Source organism: Austrofundulus limnaeus, unplaced genomic scaffold (assembly GCF_001266775.1).
Source record: "Austrofundulus limnaeus strain Quisiro unplaced genomic scaffold, Austrofundulus_limnaeus-1.0 Scaffold55, whole genome shotgun sequence".
Taxonomy (NCBI): domain Eukaryota; kingdom Metazoa; phylum Chordata; class Actinopteri; order Cyprinodontiformes; family Rivulidae; genus Austrofundulus; species Austrofundulus limnaeus.
The window spans coordinates 811,036-831,574 of NW_013952457.1; the positions used below are offsets into that span (position 1 = coordinate 811,036).

Consider the following 20,539-nt stretch of genomic DNA (forward strand, 5'->3'; position numbering starts at 1 on the left):
GTGGGCTGGTGGCTTCTCTCTGTCTGCAGAAAGAAGCCACCAGCCCACAGAGGTATGAGTCTGATAAAACAATATCTGAGTAAAGAAAATTGGCACCGCTGTCACCAAAACAAAAAAAAAAAAAGAAGAAGCTGAGAAGGAAAACAATTTTTCTATCCAGTCTGGATGAACTGTGTTCGTCCTTTACACCCCTTTGTTTTGTTCAGAAACAGAGGAGATTWAAGTCTGAAATAAAAAGTGTTAAAATATTTACAACAATTCTTGATCAATCAGACCCAATGCAATTTAAACTGAGAGCAAAGAAGAYAAATGATCAAAGATCCCAGTGTGGCAGATCCACCTTGACCTGATGTTTTCAATGAGTGTCAATAACTAAATTCTGAGCAACTCAAGGAATCTTAGTGTTCAACTGCAAATGTCTGATTATTATATTATTAGATCATGTAGCTGCAGTAGCTCGGTGGTCAGGACCGTGGTCCTGTAATTCTGAGGCTGCCGGTCTGAGCCCAGGTGGGTCAGAAAAGGCATCTCATATGAAAATAACCTTCAGTTGCTGTATGAATCCCTGCAGAAGGGAACATAACCCTTTAAATTAATTCCTGTTTACTACCTTTTAAAATTATAAAGTTGGCTTTTAAAGTTGAAATAGGCATGTCAAAATTGACATTTTAAAATGAACAAAATGTTGAGCTTTTCCTTTTTTTTGCATCCAAACATCCATAATCAGTTTTTGGAGTTGTGTGGGTGGCTCAGTTGGTGGAGCTGTTGCCTCTCAGTAAGAGGGTTGCTGGATCGAATCCTGGCTGGAGACCTTTCTGGGTAGAGTTTGCATGCTCTCTCTGTGCATACCCAGATTCTCTCCCACAGACTGAAAACATGAATGTTAGGCTAATTGGTAACTCTAAGTTGTCMCTATGAGAGTGAATGGCTGCTTGTCTGGATGTCTCATGTGATGGACTACAGCAACCTGAAGAAGTGGGTAAAGAYAATGGATGGATCATGCACTTTACAGACATCTGCCTGAGGAATTTATTTTATATTTTTGGGGGGGTTGGACTTTAGTGAATTTTAATAGAAACTTTATGGGCATATCGTACTTTATAGTACTGTTAGTACTGTTAGTAGCTTTATAATTTTAGCTTCATTGAAAATGAAGCACTCATCATCCAGTTTATCGAGACAAAAGGAGCAATGGAGTGTCTCTGACTAAAATATGAGATGGTTACATAGGAACATTTTATGTACATATTTKACATGTCTAAACCAAAATAAAAACAATTACAAATAAAACAAAGTCATATTTGGTTAAAATGATTCCTGGCTTTTTAAGAGGGATTTTGATACCTGGATCCTCCTAATATCTAGTGATCACTGAAACTGATATCATGAGATATCAGTTCCAGAGATGTGGCTTGATTGTCTTCCTAATTAGGATAACCCATTGGTATTTGGTCTGAATCCCATTTTTAAGTTATTATAATCAGGCTTTTTAACATCATTATAAAGAGGAACCCTTCAATATTATTTGAGATTTCTCACCTGGACAGAAAAAAAAAGCTTGCAGGAAAAATAAGTGTTTTTGCTCAAAATCATGTTTTTATTTTTATTTTTTTGTTTGTTTGTTTTGTTTTGTTTGCAACTGCTTAAAAAGTGCTTCAGAAATATCCTTAGGATTATATTTTACACAGTTCATTTATCAGTGTATTTATTCATCACATTTTAACAAAATGCAATTATGACAACTGTTTTAACCAAAACACTGCTACCTATTTTTCCAAAGACCATTTAGGGATTTAATCAGTTCAATGTTCAGTTTTTCTCTTTTCCCCCACTTTTAAAAGCAATAAAAAATAAACTAAACTGGTTAAATTTGAGGCTTTGTTTGAAAGATTTGGGCTGCTACATTATTTAAATATTACAGATTTTGATAAATGAGCAGTTAGAAGACAAAAGAATAGAAAAAAAGCTGTTTCTGTCACCATCTCCTGTTTGTGTTGTGCTGCGTTGTACAGCTTGCGCTGAGGTCAAAGCTATCACTGGGCTGATATCATCCAGCTGCTGCCTCGGTGTTATGTGTCACCAGAGAACCATTACCATGGTGGCAGCCCTCATTCTGTGACTTGACTTTTTATTYGCCACACGCCGGCACAATACACATCAACACAGGTGGAAGCGGCACAAAAGGCTATTTCAGTTTGATGATTGCATTCGGTCAATTAATTTAACACCTGATGGTGAGTGCCGTTTGATTCAATTGAGACTTTATTAAAGGCGGAGCTCAGGGGGAGATTTGAGTCGGAGGCAGGCGCCGCTAATCACAAACAATCAATTCGCAGCACATATAAAAATAAAGGTGTTGTTTATTACTATTAAACACATGAGCACTGCTTCATGTCTATGTTTTATTCAGCTTCATTTTGTGTGTGTGTGTGTGTGTATGTGTGTGTGTGTCCGTGTGTGTGTATGTGTGTTACATCATTATCACAGCTATTCTGCTCAATGACAGCGAAAAGCCTCCAGGAGCTCTGACGTACGTTAAAGGCTCCACTTTTTCAGGCTCCAATTTATCCTCATTTTGCAATCTTTCACTCTTGGTTTTTTTTTTTTTTTTTTTTTTTTTTGAAGAGCGGTGATTGCTCAACAGCCTTGATGAGCTCATATTGATGATGGGAGTTGAGTTTAAATAGCAAAATGATGTGCTTTGGACATCACAGCTGGTAAAGAAAAGAAGATAAAGATGGGTGTTTTAAATGGGGAAAAAATGGCACAACAAAATGAAATCTGTTGAGCTCACTGTCAGTTAGTAATGATGCCTCACAGCCCCGGGCTCAAAGCTGTCCAGGGACCAAGGTCCTATTTCTATACATAGCCATACCTATAGATTACACACTGTTATAATTAACCAGTCAAACTGCTTCTGTATTGATTTTCTGTTCCTGAAGCGGCCAGTCAGAAATGAAGTCTCTGATCTAATTTGAGGATTCTGTGTGAGTCTGCATGAACTGATTCATTATGAAGAGCTATTTTAATATTAAAAACCACAGACCGGTCTGAAGGGGATTACACAAACGTATTAAAGCTAAGAGCCATGTGCAGGTTTTCTCAATGCACGGTGGAGAGGGGAGGTGAGGAGGCACGACTTGGACTGTTCAAGAGAGAGATGGATAGTAGTGGAGAGCAAGGAGCAAACATTCCTCTCCAGTGAGCACACAACTTAGCATCCGTCTGCACCGCCTTTAGCCTTCCTTCCATCCATCATTCCTTCATTGCACCTTTCTCCTGTTTTTATCTCTCTTGCTGTTGACTCCACCCCCCCCCCCCCCCCACAACTTGTCTCAGGTGTAAGTGTCGATGGGACTCAGTCCTTTCTTAAGCGCTCAACATGTCGTTCACCTCAAATAGCAATCCATCTTTTCGCCGGATCTGCAGGGAGCACGCAGGCGGGGAGAGAGCGCAGAGGCGTGGGCTGGCAGTGGGAGGTTGTGTGGGTGAGTGGCAGATAGCAGGAGCATTATGAACAACGCGATACGCTTGTATGATTCTGGTTAAATCAGCATGATTTACAATCTGTTTCTGATAATGAGGGGTATTTTTGGCCTCACAGGAAGAACTGCACATCCGTGTCAGTTTGTTCTGTTTCCTCACATTTGGCTCAGCCGTACTCCTGAAGTTTCGCAGGCTTGAAACGACTGATCTGAAGCACACCAGGTTGGGATGGTGTTGCTCTCGCTGAGCTGCTTGTGTTGCTCGCCTGCCCAGGCTGGTTTGCTGGGAACCTGCCAAGGCTCCTGCTGCCCAGCTGGAGGCTGCTTGCCGTTGGTGCAGCTAGATGAACTGAGTGGGAAAATTAAGCCTTTGAATGATTGTCTCACTGCGGACATTAGGAATACCTAAGACGGCCATGACTCAGCAGCCTGCTGCATGCACCATCAACCCTCTCTCTCTCTCTCTCTCCTCTCATTTTCCTTCCTCTTCACTCCTGACTCTCCCTTTTCTTCTCTAAATGTCAGTTTTTGGTGTCAGTCTCTAAGTGGTTTCTCATTGTTTTGTCCTGGAATTTTTACAGTTTTACCAAAAAAGGAGACATTTCTGAATTGAGATGCAAAACACAATTACTATAATTWTGCCATTATACTGACATTTAAAGTTTTTTTTAACACAATCTACTCTAATTTGGTTATTGTTACTTCAACCAAGGAGGTTATGAGGTTTGTGTCTTTTGTCAGTGGAATCAAATGAAAAGTCAAAAATGAAAGAGGTCAGATATGGACTGMCTAAAAGGAAATGGGATTTTGTTGATTCAATTTTTTTATTCAGCCTTTCAATCTAAAGCTACTGTTCTTACCACTGGTAAACAGTTCTGATAATCCCCATCCATTATGTGGACCCAAGCTGGACAGTTTCCAACAGCTGGAACAAAAACAGCAACAGGACGACTGATTATTATTAAAAAATGTTTCACTATGAGAAACATTCTAATAGAAAATAAATGATGGGTTATACTGTATGTATATCCATTAGGTAATGAAAAACGTGGGTTTGTTTTTGTTTCTATCTGCCTCCTGTCTCTAAATCATATGAGCTTGCTTTACTGTAATACTGCRTCATTTTAGGTGTAATGTTTATGTGTTGTAAGAGAAAGACCTAAACTGAATTCTTTGYATTAATATAGATAGAAATAGTACACTTTATTTTTACATTCAGATAAAACTGGTTTAAAAAATAAAAAGTCAAAGTTTGAATATTTTAAACCTTTTATTGTCAGTGTCAAAAAAAAAGCCCCAGTGAAAAAGGAAACATATTATGAGCAGTCATTATCTTACCTGCAGTAGACAGCAATCCTATTAGGAAGGAGTTAGAGTTAGGAAGAGATTTTTCTGTGTGAGTCAAGCTAAGAGTTAACTAAAGCTAGAACCAGATAGATTACAAATCTCAACAAACAAATACTGCATAAAATATTTTCATCTCATTGCTTCTTTTGGAAGTTATTTACTTTTTCACTGTATTCTCAGCAGAGCGATGTCCCTGCTGTTCTGTGTCGTTGTGTACAAACAGGATGCCTAATGTGTCCTGAAGCTTTTTTGGCTCTGACTCACAATTTTTTCTGGTCACGTTCCAAAACTCTAACACATCAGTGATTAGAAAAGCAGAGTGAATATGATATTTTTCCTGCAGAAAAAAAAATTACTACTGATTCATGTGAAATGTTTCATGTAGACTGTGACCTACTTTATGACAATCCATATGGATGTTTCAGTCGCAGTGTTCTAAAGTACTTTTAAAAATGCTACTTTACTTAAAAAATATGCATTCACAGCACACACAGCTTTAGGTCTTTATGAAATAATTAGCACGCTGTCATAAGTCTCAAACAGTCATGTCTCGACTGTCAGGGGCTGATGTGGAAATGTGAGCGTGCCCTCATGAAAAGTGGAGCGCAGCAGGTAGAGACCTCGTCATGCAGCAGCGGCCCGATGGACGGAGGTTATGACACAAAGGGCCAGAAGGTCTCTCTGCCTCGTTTCAGACGTGAATGATAAACCTGTGTTGTTTATCAGAAGGGAACGCTAACTTTGAACTTTAGCTTTCCTGTCAAGTCAAGTGTGGCCCTGCGTTAACAGAGATGACATTTTGCTTGTGAGTTTGTGAGGTTTGTTTTCACATTCTGCTCTCCTGTCCTTTCTGTGTAAGTGTTTCTGAATCACCCAAGAATACTTTGCACTATCTTGTGCTTTTGCTACCCAGCCCTCTGCATGTTTTTGTGCTCAGAAGAGGAAATCAAGCCTTGGGCAGACAATGGATTGTAAGGAGTGCAAAGTAAATACATAGATAACTGGGGTGTATGCAGGACAAAAGAAATTCTGCAAGAAAAGAACAACAGAAACAACCTGAACAACATTTTTTTTCACACTGACAACACAGCAGGCTTTAGTGTTTACTCCTGTGATACTGTGAAAAAAAATCCTCGACAACTTGTCATCTCCTACCCGACACTTATAATAACCCTGACAGCAGGGAGCTGGACACTGTCAGCTTGTTGTTCTGGAGCAAATCAAAGACTCTACAGTAAAAAAAAAAAAAAGGACAACAGATGTAATGAAAATATTTTGTAACTTCAAATCAAACCCTGATGACAGTTACTCGTGGGTTTCTGCACTAAAATAACCAGTTTATAAATAATCTTTTGAAATGTGATATAATTGGGCAGCAATCTGTGTTGGTTTTGGCCTTACTCTGGCCATTAGCTCATCTATCCAGCCAGATGTATACTTCTTTATTTAAATTAGGTTGTTCAAACAAATAGGTATTTGTTCCTTCCCACAGAATCCAACTTCCAAAGAGATAAATTAAGTTGTTGYTGGACAGGTGCAGGAGGTACCACTTTATGACTACATAAAGACATTCATCATGCCACACTGTGCAGTAGTGCTGCTGCAATGTTAAAACATTTGGCTCATGTCTTAGAGTAATGTCTGTTGTACACATTGGAAGTTTCTCCTGGTCTATTTCTTTCTGTCTGACCTGAAAAATCACAGTCTGGATGTCGTTAACGCTGCAGTTTCACCTTGTTTCCAGCTTCATTCTATCTCCCCGGCTCACAGCAGCTCCAGCTTGCTCCTGCCCCAACACTTCCCTGGATTGCACCGAGCTGAAAACAATACCAGGAAAGGATTGTAAAAAATAAATAAATAAATACAAAAGATTTTCACACACTGCAGTGCAATAACTTCTCTGTCTTTGCCCTCTCTCTCTCTCTCTCTCTCAGTTACCACAGTAACAAATTGCTCAAGATTAAGCTGCGACTTCAGATGAACTTGATTATCCACACACTGAAACCCCAAACACGGCAGATTATTGCCAAAGCCACTAGAAATTCAGCCCCCTGTCTAATTGTGTTAATTCATTCCTGTTTCATTCCTCTGTCCCTGCACAAACTGGATTATAGTGACTTTTACTGCCTGCAGGTCAGTGTCACATCTGCTTCCATGAAGGGTATTTGACATTTGCTCTTGCTCGAAGCTTTTCTGCTCTTTTGTCTGAGCGCCTTTGTAGCTCTTATCAGATCACCAGAGAACTGGGTATCTTTTATTACAGAACTTGCTGTAAGTCCTTTGTTTTTCCTTGTTATAAAATGGATTTAAAAAAAACATTGACAGCTACTCTGCTTRCTCGGTACACAGTAAGCGTCTTGTAATTATTTGCATGAGAATGAGGAGAAGCAAGCGATGCGTTGATATTTGATAAAAATGACTCGACTCATTGACTGCAGAATCCCACAGCTAATTAAACTACTCATTGTTTTGTTGAAAGAAAGTCTGTGGAAAACATGATGGTTGATTGGCAGAATGTTGAACTAGAAAAAGGAATTTTTCTGTTTGCATTTGCAGCTCTGCTTGTATCCTGAGCCACTGACTTTTAGCACAGTGTCTGAAGTCGAGGCAACAGAAACATGAGCTAGAGGAGCTTGACTGAAAAATATATTCRTATGAGAGTTTTGAAAACTTTTATGACCAGTCATTTTTGTGAAATTAGTTGATCAATAATASTTCTAAATCTGTTGTTTTACACCAATGAAAGACTGCAAACAGCACAGTTATATTTATGATAAAAGACAAAAAAGGAACTGTTGCTGGTGCTGAAAGAGAACAAGAAAAAAATGAGCACAACTGTTTTTGCAACACTCAAAATGAGATGAGTGCTCAGGGGAGGATGTGAAAGGGAGTGTGTTCATGTGCTTTCTTTCCTCAGGCTTGTTAAATTGGCAGGTCGATGATGCTTTAAATCAATGTTCCAGCCCCACCGCAAACCCCATGAAACCCATTAGTGAATTAAGATAGACCTCTGTTCCACACTGAGTCCTGCTCTGCCTTCAGGTCCTTTCCACATGATAAAATTGGGGGTGGGGGGNAAGTAAAACAAATGGTGACCAAAGGCTGTCATTGGAGGCTGACAGCAAAGACTGGGGGTCAAGTAAATAGCTCTTCATTTCAGGTACAATGGGGTTTCTTATCTTACAAAGAAGGAACTTAAACATTAAAAAAATCACCAAAGAGATTTAAAAACACAAAGAAGAAGAAGGAGGATGCGTGTGGAGAAAGGACACCATTGGTGCTGCAATTTCTCTGAGCCTTTTTTTGTGTGGTTCTGTCTGTGGATCCTTGATCCATTTGTCTTCATTATGTCTCTGTGTGAGAACTATTAGCTTCTTCCATCTTTTGTTGGACACCCACAATGATGACATGAAATGCACTGTCCAACAATGTCCTTACCACCCTTCCTTGTGGAGACAGAAGCTGGCTATTGTGGATAAAGAGAAATCTTCGCTTGCTTTGGTTGTCTTCACAAGACTGGTTGTTGATCATTAGGACACAGCTGCCATGAGAACAAACAACTCCAGACATCCTGTTGTAAAGTCACTGACGTCTCAGCATGACTCCTYATCATCTTCAAACGCTTTAGCCTGGATGGACAACTTCTGAACCTTATATTGCMTGTTGAGCAAGACTGAGATGAGCATCCACCCACTCGCGCTCAAAAGAGAAGGTTGTTCCTTTAGAAACAGAATTCAGCGCATTATATCATTTGAAACAATAACTAAATAAAAACAATTCATTATGATTTGGTGGAATCTTGTTTAAAGTATCAGGCAGAACGTTTTTTTTGTGCAGGGCCCCAATAAAAATGGTCTTAAAGGGGACATTTCATGCAAAATAATTTTTTTAGCTATTAAATGTATTTTGTTGTGTACTTGGAGCGTCTAGGAGTACAGAATTTTTTTTTTCTTAATTTCTCACAGTGCTGCAAAGAAATCTTTACTGTTTGTTTGGGTCATATTTTTCAACCAGCTCAGTTTTGTTTATTCTCTGTGGTGTTTTTGGAACTAATACATCAAATCATTTGCAATGGTACTTCTAAATAATGTCTGGATTTACCAACTAAGCAATTTCATTGTCTTCATTCTCCTCTGGTTCTGGGTCAGACTCTGGCTCCAACATGTAAGGATGGATGGACAAGTCTTCCCTTGTTGATATATTTTATTMATTTATAAATAAAGTGTTTCTGCACAGCTATATAGATGTATTTCTGCTATCAAATTATAATGGGCCACTGTGGAAGATGGAGGGGTGTATGTGAAGTGCTTCATTTGTATTTAAAGAGACAGCATCAAAATGAGTTGCTCCGAGACACACCTCAGAAAAGGGGTGAAAGAGGGGCTTGTGGAGTTACAATAAGGAGGAAATCAGACCAAAACATAGCAGTTCCACTTTATATACATCCCAGAWTAAGTTTTAAAAAATGTGAATAATAAGGATTTAATGTCTCCTTTAAAGCATCGCCAAACTCAAAACTAATGCATTTCAAGTCATTGTTGTTTTATAAACTTTTACGTTGCTGCTATGTTTGTATTAGATCGGTATTTATTTAGAAATCTGTAGTTATTTATTCCAAAGACTGGTTGGTCGGGTTTATTACCAGTGTTGCTCCATATATGAAGACTGTCTTTCAAAATGTGACAAAACTGTAACACAAAACGCAATAATTGTTGTTTAAATGAAAAAGGTTTTAGTATAATTTGCTATTTTCAAGTGTAAAATCAATAAAATGGGGCTTGCTTTAATTCTCTAAAGGTTTATACAAAAACATGAACCCAAATCACTATGAAATCTTTAAGATAGGAGTTGTTGATCACACTTGGTCTTAGCTCGACTCCCTCAAGAAAATATTTCACGCTGGCAAATGGTCTGGGTTATTTTGATAGGTAGGAAGTTACCAATCAATAACAACTCCACAGAATTGATCTGTCCCTATAAGACCCAAACAACATAGTTCCTGTAGAAGTCCTGCTTTAAATCATTTCTGCAACATCATCACAGTTTTCATGTGAGCACGGCCCTGTGAGAGGTCATCCCATCATGTCTACTTGAACCTGTTGTACAGTCATGTAAAAATAAAATCATGGGACAAGCTGGGTGCTACAGTGCTTGTTTGTTCTCTGTCGCCTTTTGTCTTCTCATTTTTCTCAAATTCTTTTCTCCGTTTTCTGTTTTGCAGATACAAGCACACCTTCGGGTAACATCTTCACTGCTGTCTCATCCGAGCCAAAGGAAATCTAGACCATGGTCTGGTTTGGAGGCCGATGTGGCTATGCATGAAGAACTGCCGCGGCATCAATGGAGACCGAAGGCTATCGTGACCTCCTGGAGACCAGCGATGGTCAGGGGGTAGGCCTGCTGGATGGAGGAGGGGAAGTGGGCATGGAGGAAGGCTGGAGCGCACCATACCCTCTTGGTTTTCAGGTGTCTTTAACCACTGTGCTGATACTGGAGCTTGTGTTAGGCTTCAGCAGCAACCTGACCGTGCTCGTGCTCTACTGTGCTCAGTCGAACCTGGTGGATTCCGTCAGCAACCTCGTCACGGTCAACCTCCATGTGCTCGACATACTGGTGTGTGTGCTCTGTTTGCCTCTAACAGTCGCTGTGATCCTGCTACCAGCAAACGAAAATGGAGTCAGCAGCCTGGCCACACTTTGTTGCTTTCACGAAGCCTGTGTCACGTTCACGAGCGTGGCCACGGCAGTCAACGTGTTAGTGATCAGTTTGGACCGTTACGACATCTCTGTGCGCCCGGCCAGTCGTCTCCTCACCCCCAGGCGGGCCGCACTGCTCCTGGCAGCAGTGTGGGCCGTGTCTCTGGCTGTTTTCTTCCTGCCTTTTCTCGAAGGGGACTTCTTCTCCACCACAGCTGAGGATAGTGAGGACGACAAATCAGAGAGGCAAAGCAATGAGTCAGAACTCTCTACTGAACACACGCCTATTTTTTCATCCATCTCTCCTTTGTTCCCCTCCACTCTGCCCTCCTACCCTTCACACCACCCGCCACCTGTATGGCAGAACAGGACTCTGTTGTGTGTTGGAGGGCAGGGTTATTACACAGGCATGGCTATATATTACCACTTGTTACTGCAAGTGCCATGCTTCTTCATAGCTGTGGTAGTCATGCTGTTCACTTACTCTAGGATCTTACAAGCCCTCAACATCCGCATTGGCTCCCACATGATGAGGAGTACACGTTCAAAGGACAAAACCTGCAGGATACGCTGCAGGAGGCGAACAAAGAAGGACCTGAACCTGCCCACTGAAACGGTGTCCTCCAATCAGAACCAGAACCTCAGTCACCCGCCCCTTATCCCTTCTGCCACCCCTACRCCAACATCGCCCCCGCCGCTCTCATCCATGCCTCAAGGGTTGTCCGACAGTGGTGCTACAGTAACCACTGTCAGCACTGCTGCCACCACCCCCATTGCGACCACACCAGCCACACCAGTGTCGCCAACTCCCCCTACAGCATCAGCCCAGACCCACGCCTCCACTCATCTGCCTGCCTCATCCATGGGTGTGCAGGCCTCGGTGTCTGCCATCATCGCTTTGCGGCGGGCGGTGCGCAGACACAGGGACCGGCGGGAGCGTCAACGTCGTGTCTTGAAAATGTCCCTCATCATCATATCCACCTTCCTGGGCTGCTGGGCTCCTCTGTCCGCAGTCAATGTTCTTATCCTTTGTATGGGTCCCAGTGACAGCCTGGTGGAGCTTCGGCTGTGCTTCCTGGCCATGGCGTATGGAACTACCATCTTTCACCCGTTGCTCTATGCGTTCACTAGACAGAAGCTACGGCGCGCCCTGAAAACACGTGTCAAGAAAAGGGTAGTGTCCCTGCTGCAGGTGGACCCAGCTCCCAGTGGAGGGACCGTGATTCATAACTCTTGGGTGGACGGGGGAGGCCAGAGAAAGGGTCGCAAGTCAAGAATGGAGGCCAGCGACGGCACTGATCGATGTCTCACAGAAGCAGTGAGGGAATGAGGCCAGTCTTCAAAGTGCAGTTGCATGTCTGGGAGTGCTGTGCGACTTGAAAGAATTGTTTGTACCTTACTAAGCTGATGGAGATGGATTGTGCGAGTATTTGTGTGTGGGTGTGAGGACAAATGAGCAGGAGTTTGTTTACAAAGGTCAGGGCAAACCTCATAGCTTCGGGTTTTCTGCAGATGAGGAAACAGGTGAACCATGAGCTCCTCTCAGCGCTGCTGTTTGCTCACCTGACACAGTCCACCTTGGACTATTTATGAGTCTCTATGACAACCTAGCCATGACCACTCAAAGTACTAATTTTCCCCCTTCGTGTAAAATAAGGGATAGATAATTGCAAATACATACCGTATAATATCGCTCCTGCGTGCACTTTTAACTGCATGTGCATGTAYATATGCACAGTTACACACTCACACACAAACACTCAGCGCACACTTATCTGCATTTAGTCACTATCTGTGAAAGCACACAAGTATCTACCTGCACAGATGTTCTCTAAATGAAAGATTTTATTCCTTTTTATTTCTTTTCATGCCTTAATTGAGTTGTTRGGATGTTGTTATGGTGCTGACTATATGGTCCGGCTATATGTTTACAACAATGTATCTGTAAAGGGTATAGCAAAGTTTACAGGCTTATATAAAATTAAACAGCAAAAACAAACAAAATAAATAAATCACAAAAAAGCAAAAACAAAATAAACACATTTCTATGTAATTTCTAGTCAGCACCATACTGCATTTTAGAGGATTGTGAATGAGACTAAACTAAAAGGCTTTTTTTTTTCAAACCCACTTTAATAATTACGACAATGGAAGTTTGTGTGATTTTGAGGTTGTCAGGCGTGTGTGCAACGAATCTGCAATTGCGTAAATTGGAAATATATATATATTTGTTTGTCTAGGAATTATGTGCAATAAAACGTGAACAAAGCAATGACCCCCCCAAGATGTGAACAAAAAGAATGTGAACACAGAATTGTTGGTTTTCTGTGGTGTGCAAATATCTTGAGCTGTCTCTTCTTTATTTATATTTTAGTTCCGAGAAGGCAGGTTGTCTTGTAATCTTTCTAAGCAATACAGAGCAATGTTTTTTCTTTGAGTTTGTTTTTCTTTTTATACATAGTCTGTCCCTTAAATGACCTTTTCAGAGGAGATTTTGTCTTGTTTTTTAATCTGACCTATTAATCATTCAAACATTACACAACTCTTAAACTCAAGGGATTATGAACCAAAGTTGTGTTAATAAAGAATAAAATTTAAWGGGGACATTTCATGCAAAATCCAATTGTTTAGCACATAAATATATTTTGTACTTGAAATCTCTAGGAGTGCAGAAAAGTTGAATTTAGTCTCTTTTAGTGCTGCATGGATATCTGTTTGAGTCACATTTTTTAATCTGTTTGGTTTTCTCTATTCCCTATTACGTATTTTGATCAATTACATAACAGCATTTGCTGTGGAACTGTTAAAACAGGTCATGGCCTTCTGGCTAACCAATTTTTCAAAAATCCAAGGTTCTGCAGATTTGATCCTTTCATTCTCCTCTGGCTCTGGATCAGACTCTGGCTCCAACATGTAAGGCTGGATGGACAAGTCTTCCATTGTTGACATATTTTAATCAGTTTGTAAATAAAATGTTTTTAATTAATATAGTATCTCTGCTATGAAAGTGCTAAAATGTCAGAATGGGGTGGAGTGGTCAATGATCAATGGGAGTGAGACCTGGAGTGAGACCTGGAGGGAGGCGAGGTAAAATGTGCCTCATTTGCATTTCAAGAGACAGCACCAAAATGAGTTGCTCTCAGACACACCTCAGAACAGGGGTGAAAGCTGGGCTTGTGGAGCTTCAATAATGAAGAATTTAGACCAAAGAATATGGAGACCTGAACGGAATGATTTAAATGTGCAAAGGAAGGATTTAAAAGCATGATATGCCCCCTTTAAATTTGATCATTTGGACCTTTATTTATTAGCAGGCTGTCACAAAAATGTGTTCCATTTTTTTTTCTGAATCAATAAAATATACCAAAGATAGCAGTTTGAGAGGTAATAGTTTTTAGCACCAATAAGGTGATTCCTAAAAGTTATTTGTTGAAAACTTTAACTCCAGTTTGTCATGATCAGTAACAAAAACTGAACAGAAAAAAGTAAAAACACAGTAAAAGTACAAATTCTATAAGTTTGATCAAAACTACCTTAAAGGATTACAAGAAAGCTTCCTTGGAAGTAAAGTACAAACAATTCAGGGGTGGTTTCAAAAGTTTGCGCAGTACTTTAGATAACAGAGAAAACAATAAAAATGGTCATTTATCTTATGATAAACAACAGGGGCTACTGGACCTTTAAAAAAAGACATTTATTTGGGGCATTTGTATTTATGTGTGTACAAAAAAGCACTGTAATACTACTCCATCACAACAGTTTTAAAGAGATAATTAAAGGGCAATACTTTGTGAAAACTTTTTTAAAACTTATCTGTAAAGCCATGCTGGTCTCAGCATGAAAACCACTGATGTATACCTTTGTGTGAACTAGTAACTTTGCACGGCTGTTTTTTTTGTTTGTTTGTTTGTTTGTTTGTTTGTTTGTTTGTTTGTTTGTTTGTTTGTTTGTTTGTGACAGCTTTTTTGAATGACCACAGAGATAAACAGCCTCTGGACTAAAAACTGGACATGTTACACTATATCTGTATCTCTCTCTTTCTCCTCAGGGCTTTGTGTCTCGTTTCCAAACTTGCCGGACTGAAAAGAAATATAACCAGCCCTCAATCAGCTGTTGTATTATGGGTGTTAGAATTTAGATCAACGCGGTTTATGTCACTAAAGTAGATCGAGTCCACTTTTAACTTTGTATGAACTCAAAATTTGGATTGCTCTTTGAGCTTTGGGCTACATCACTCTCACTCCTTTTACACTAGTTGTGAGCCAAACAGCCAAACAATACTTCTTGTGTATTAATGTATATTTTTCAGGGATGTAAATACTTAATTGTTTGTTTTTGGGGTTTAATGTTAAACCCCTTTTCTTTGGTTACAATCATCTGCCGGACAGAAACCCCATCATTGTGATAAAAAAAACTCCTAGTGAGTTGGAGCATTAAAAAGTATATAAAAAGATTCATGTAAGTGTATTTGTGTTAATACTGTATGTGTGTACACTGTAATTTATATTTATAACCATGTATATAGAGAAATATTAGTATTGTAAAAGATTTATAATATGTGCTATTGTATAGAACAGAGCAGAAACTGTATTAAAAAGTCTATATCAGTTCACTGTGTCTATTAATACATGTTTATTCTCATTGATTTGTTTTTTTAATCTCTTGAACTTTATATAATTGCCAATTTAGTTGTTTTTTTTTCAATGCAAACAGTATCCATACAACTGTAAGATCATATCACATATATAGAAGTGTATTTATGTGTATGTGTGTTTTATAAACATTTACATTGCCATCAATTTTGCAATCTATGGTTATTTATAAAAAAAATGTTTGTTTTTTTCATTTCCAATGCACCCTGGGACATTTCAGGCACTAATATTTCTGCCAAAGTAACTACATGATGCAAAACTGACAGCAGTAAAAGGGTTTATAAAGTGGMATTTGTAAGAACTACTATGACATTTCTAAGATAAAAGGGTCTGAACGTAACTCTAAACTTGGGTCTTGGCTCCACTCAGACTGGCCATTATAGCTCATCAATCTGGTCAGAGTTAAATGTTGCTTTTMTAAATTTAGGCCATTTAAATACCTACCTTCAACAGGTAAGATACTCATTGTTCTTTAAAATCATCAAGCACTAAGAAGGATGTAATCCATAAAATACAACCTAAAACACAATCTAAAACCTTATTATATTAGCCGAAAAAGACAACTTAATCTGAACCCTAATATCCAAATCCTTCTCACTTTTTAGCTGTCCCTCCTATTTTTTCTACTTTTCCTATCTCTGTCCCTCGTTTCTCTGATTCCTAAATTTAGACACTCCGTTCCAGTTACTCACAACATTTATTGCTGACTGTACGCAGCAAATTTGAAATTGTAAATTTAACATTGTCAGACTTAAAATTAACACTCGTACAGAGTTTAAATGGGAACCACTACTTCAGTGTTAAATTAACACTTATAAAAGTGTTAAAACTATTAACACCAATGAAGAGTTAAAGCTACGTAAAAAAATAACTCTGTAAGAGTTATAAAATTACACTAAGTTCGTGTTAAAACTACATTTGTGGTGTAAAACAGTCACACCAGAGCAGTTTTGAAAGTACACTAGTTTGGTGGTAAAATTACTTTTCTGTGGTGTAAAACAGTAATTCTTTAAGAATTATGAAATTACAATGACTTAGTGTTAAAATTACATTCTTGTGATGTACAACAGCAAAACCATCAYTGTTAATTTAACACTGACAGTGTTAAATTCAGCACCAAATGTCTATATGTCCACACTTGCTGGTGTTATAATAACATTTGTGAAAGTGTTCAATTCTATCACCTATTTTTTGTTAGTTTCACACCAACCAAAGTATAATGGAGTCACCTTTCACACACCAGGAAGTACCTCTCATTCATGGTGTCAATTTTTATATTATAATAACACAAACTTTAACTTGAACAACTTGATAAAACTGAACAAGAAAACTAACCAGAACAACTAATTTTTACTCTCATGAACTTCTTTAATAGTCATACAAACACAACATTTCTACACAATTACCCAGCATCCCTTGCTGAGAAAATACTGGTCTGTCTGACATGAGGGCTTTTCAAAATACTTCTTTCAACACTGCATGGTGTTATATAACAACACTGTTAAGTGTTATATAAGACTCAACAGTGGGTGGAGCTTATTTAACACTGTCCATTGTTGAGACAACACTGAGGAAATCAACACTGTGAATTAACACCAACACTGGGTGTCAGTTTACTCAGMAAGGGTTAAAATAACACTAGGATGTTAAATCAACACCCAAAAGTTTAACACTGAAATTTTAACACTCCTGTTTGACCCTTCACCACATATCACTGAAATGTGACAACTGTGCTAATCACCAGTGCTAATGAAGATGAAACATGTTGGTGAGGTAAGCATCTGTGCGGGCAGCTCTTGATGTTGACAAATCTGTCAGGGCGTGTGGCGTGTTTGTGTGCGCGAATGATGTCTGCCTTTCTGATTTGTGAACTTACTCAAAACTGTCGATTTCTCCCAAACCTGCTTGATAATCTCATCACCCCCACCCCACCCCACCCTTCCATTTTTCACACTCTGATTCTCTCCCTCTCTCTCATGCTGCCGTTCTGCATCTCTCTCATCTCTTATCCACTCTCAGGCCTTTCAGAACAAAGCGAGGGACAGCTGCAGTGTCTGCGAAGGAAGGAAAGTCACCTTGGGGGGGATGACAGGGGAACAAAAATGTGTGAGAGAGAATGAGGCAATATGGTGGGGAGATTAGGGGTGTGGGGGGAAAAGAGGAAGAAAAGAAGGAAGGCAAAGAAGCTTGCACAGAGACATCGTATGACTAATAAAGGGACAGCACTGCATCACTGCAGAACCCACAGCTTAAAAAAATAAAAAGACAAATACAAAGTGCAGACTGATAAGATGAGCATGCTTTAGAGTTTTCTGTCCCGTTTGGCCAACAAGARCAATAAAATGTTTGTTTTTATGAAAATGACATTCAGAAACGATGTGATTTATGAGTCAAAAGTCCCAAAATTTATAAAAATCCACAAACAAATTTCAGTAATCGTCTAAGCTGCTGGATAAGGGGGTTTGCCTTTTTGCATTTGCAAAAGATGATAAGACAATACGTTGTTTTCCACAWAAGTAAACTTAATTTTGTCTAAATCACAGGGAAATCAAGTCATTTTTTTGTGTTGTAGAAATAATTTCTCTTAATTAGCTACTAATCTATAAAAACATAAAGTTGTTAAAAATTCCCGAGGGTTTCAGATTTTTTGGAACAATGCATTTATAGTATTATGCTTGCTGTTATGGACAGATGTTTTCGTTGTCTGCAGAATGAGTTGTAATTTAAACGAGTGGTATATTTTCATTTTACTGTGAATGCTTTGATGTTTTGTGTGGTTTTAMGGGCTTTTAGTCCAATCTATAGCTACCAATGGCGCCATCTTGTGTTCAAACGCTGAAATCACTCCACCATCCAGTTTTGAAGGAAACCAAATATGCAAAATTCACTTTTTTCAGGATTTTTTTTTACTTACAGGTGGGTCTGTACTGCTTCTAAAAACAGTCCAAGCACCACGTAAACAAAAGGTTGGGAGGGGRTTTCCATAGAAGCTTATGCAAAGCAGCATGTTCTGAAGAGAGCTGAAGAACAGGCCGAACTGAAAAGGTGAAATTTCATTAGCTGAAATTAATGTTGTGAATTAAATCAAATGAACATGTTTTGTATACCCCACAGATGGATCCTAACTTGTTYTAGGACCCCCATATTAGGTCACCTTTAACCTTTGTTTTTTTAAACTAAGCTGAAAAACGCTGTTTTTGTTGACAACTTGGACTGTACCTTTATTCTTAAATCTCCTTTGGCTGCTGTTTGTGGTGATTTTTGTAGAGTGTTGAGAGTTACAGCTCACCTAGTCTGGGCTGCTAGTTGTGTTATTGTTTGATTCTCTCTCTCTCTCTCTCTCTCTCTCTCTCTCTCTCACCAGGAAAAAAAGGAGGGGTTTAGTTCTAACAGGTAATTGCTGGGGAGCAGTCTGATTGGAGGAAAGAAATGGGCAGAAGGAGGGTCAATAAGAGAGAAGTTTCTGTAAGTGTGTATTTGATCCCAGCTGCCGCAATGTTACGTTTTAATTTTGTGTCCCCCGATTAATGCCTTAAAGTGGTAATGAAAGTAACTTGTCTGTTATCTTAAAAACATTTTGTGTTGGGAATAATACTTTTAAGTTTAAGCCAGTAATTCATGACATCCTTTAATGACCWAAGTTTTCATGACATGCTGTTYATCAGCAGATAGAATGATTAAAGTCAGAATAAGATGTGCTAACAACAGTCATTCTTGTGTTTATCTTTGTGTTTTCCCTTGACCCATCCTTAGGATGAAATCTTGCTTTATTAAGATGACATAATAGTGTTTGTTAAACAGTATATGTGAGGCCTCAACTTCCTCGGCAAAGAAGCAGGAGCTTGCAGKGGGTCAGTCTGTGACTCTTTGTTGTTCTCTGTGTTTCCTGTTGTGGCAAATAAAACTCAGCTGATCATCTCACGGAGTACCTTCATTCTTGGACCACGTATTTCTGTCTTTGTTAAATGAATATTTCAATAACACATTTTAATAACTTTAACATTCAGTTGCAACAACTTTCCTGTTAAAATCTCACGTTTTTTTCCTCAAATAATGTTTTTTTTTTTGTTTGTTTTTAAATCATTTTGTGATTTGTTTCAGGTTTACTTTTGTGTAATCACAATAACATAAAGACTTGTAATAGGCCTAACATTACTAATTAAAATAAACAACCCTGTGGCATAAATGTTTATTAATGCATTTATAATAAATTTGTTGACTACGAGCGCCCCCCACCCCCTTAATTAATTAATTAATTCCTCTGAAGTCGGTGTGAAGATGTGTGTTTTGTTGATCTGTGTTTTCCCTGTGTCACCACCTTTCAGTTCTCCTCAGCTTGTTTCCAGGTCATTCTCAGTCAATCATCCTCACCTGTCTGCAATCTTCAATCAGTCCTCCTCCCAGGTSTTCATCATTTCCTCTCTCCTACTTGACAGCATGAATGTAAGATCTGATGCAGCATAAGTAACTTTAACAGTTTGTAAAGCTAAACTGTATAAATGAGTACACATTCTACTAGTACACATCTGTCCGTGCATATGTCTAGTCGGTGGCGGTAATGCACCAGTAAATTATTTGCCAAACGACATAAAATAAATGTTTTTAGAAGGTGCTCCGCCCACGCACTTCGCGTAGGGCATCAATTGCGGGGGGAGGGGGGACACAAAAAAATCAAGTTCATAAAAAAATCCTCATGACAACAACAAATTCAAAGCATGTTTAGATAACATGTAAGCAATACAAAACTAACATATTTGTTCAAGAAAAAGTTGAATCTAAACTGTGTGAAGAGGCTCCTCTGCCAGTCTGTCTTGGTGCCCACCCCCATTTCCCAAAGTGGTACGTTCCTTTGGAGTCAACGCGGGTGAGGTGAACTACCTGAAGAGATGAAAGGACAGATGCTCATGCTGCTTTTCCAAGTAGGAGGAGGATGTTTAAAATAACGACTGAATACAGTGAAATTTGTCAATTTAACCTGTGTGTGCTCATGTCTGGTCACCACCGTTAGCAAACAGTGTTAGCGCCAGGTTAGCTTCATCGGTTAGCTTCGGCTGTGCCCTATGGTGTTCGGATTGCTAGCTAGCCAGGCTACTTAGAGGTGTCGTCCTGTAGAAAAACTTTGATAAAGTTCTTATTTCTTGCTTGACTTTAATATACCATGGTTCAAAAATAAAGCTGAGGAAATTTTGAATGTTATGGTTTGTGAATATTTAGAATAAATAACCAATTTAAACGACTAACCGTGACATTTAAGCATTTTGTTTCATTAACTTTAAAATATAGCAAATAACTTTACAAATTTTTTCTGTAAACTCTACCAATCATCCTAACTTCAGTACAAACTTTCAGGATACAAAAG

At 39.0% G+C, this 20,539-nt stretch overlaps 1 protein-coding gene and 1 long non-coding RNA gene across 4 annotated transcripts in view; one reads left to right on the forward strand and one right to left on the reverse strand.

The window, feature by feature from the left end:
* Positions 1 to 13,151, forward strand: part of LOC106517999 (probable G-protein coupled receptor 22) — a 17,430-nt gene extending 4,279 nt beyond the window's left edge. The window contains exons 1-2 of one of the 3 annotated variants that reach the window (XM_014009064.1): positions 3,139 to 3,201; positions 10,054 to 13,151. In XM_014009064.1, the coding sequence (XP_013864518.1) occupies positions 10,173 to 11,858 (1,686 nt within the window). In that variant the 5' untranslated portion in view covers positions 3,139 to 3,201; positions 10,054 to 10,172 and the 3' untranslated portion in view covers positions 11,859 to 13,151. Of the gene's footprint in view, positions 1 to 3,138; positions 3,202 to 3,358; positions 3,489 to 10,053 lie in introns of those variants that run through there. The other 2 variants (XM_014009063.1, XM_014009062.1) reach the window with 2 other exon arrangements.
* LOC106518000 (uncharacterized) lies at positions 4,346 to 19,725 on the reverse strand. The gene is made up of 3 exons (XR_001310269.1): positions 19,552 to 19,725; positions 6,566 to 6,649; positions 4,346 to 4,410 (listed from the first exon to the last, which is right to left on the reverse strand). It is a non-coding gene; the product is annotated as an uncharacterized LOC106518000 (long non-coding RNA).
* Between the last annotated feature and the right edge of the window lie 814 nt (positions 19,726 to 20,539).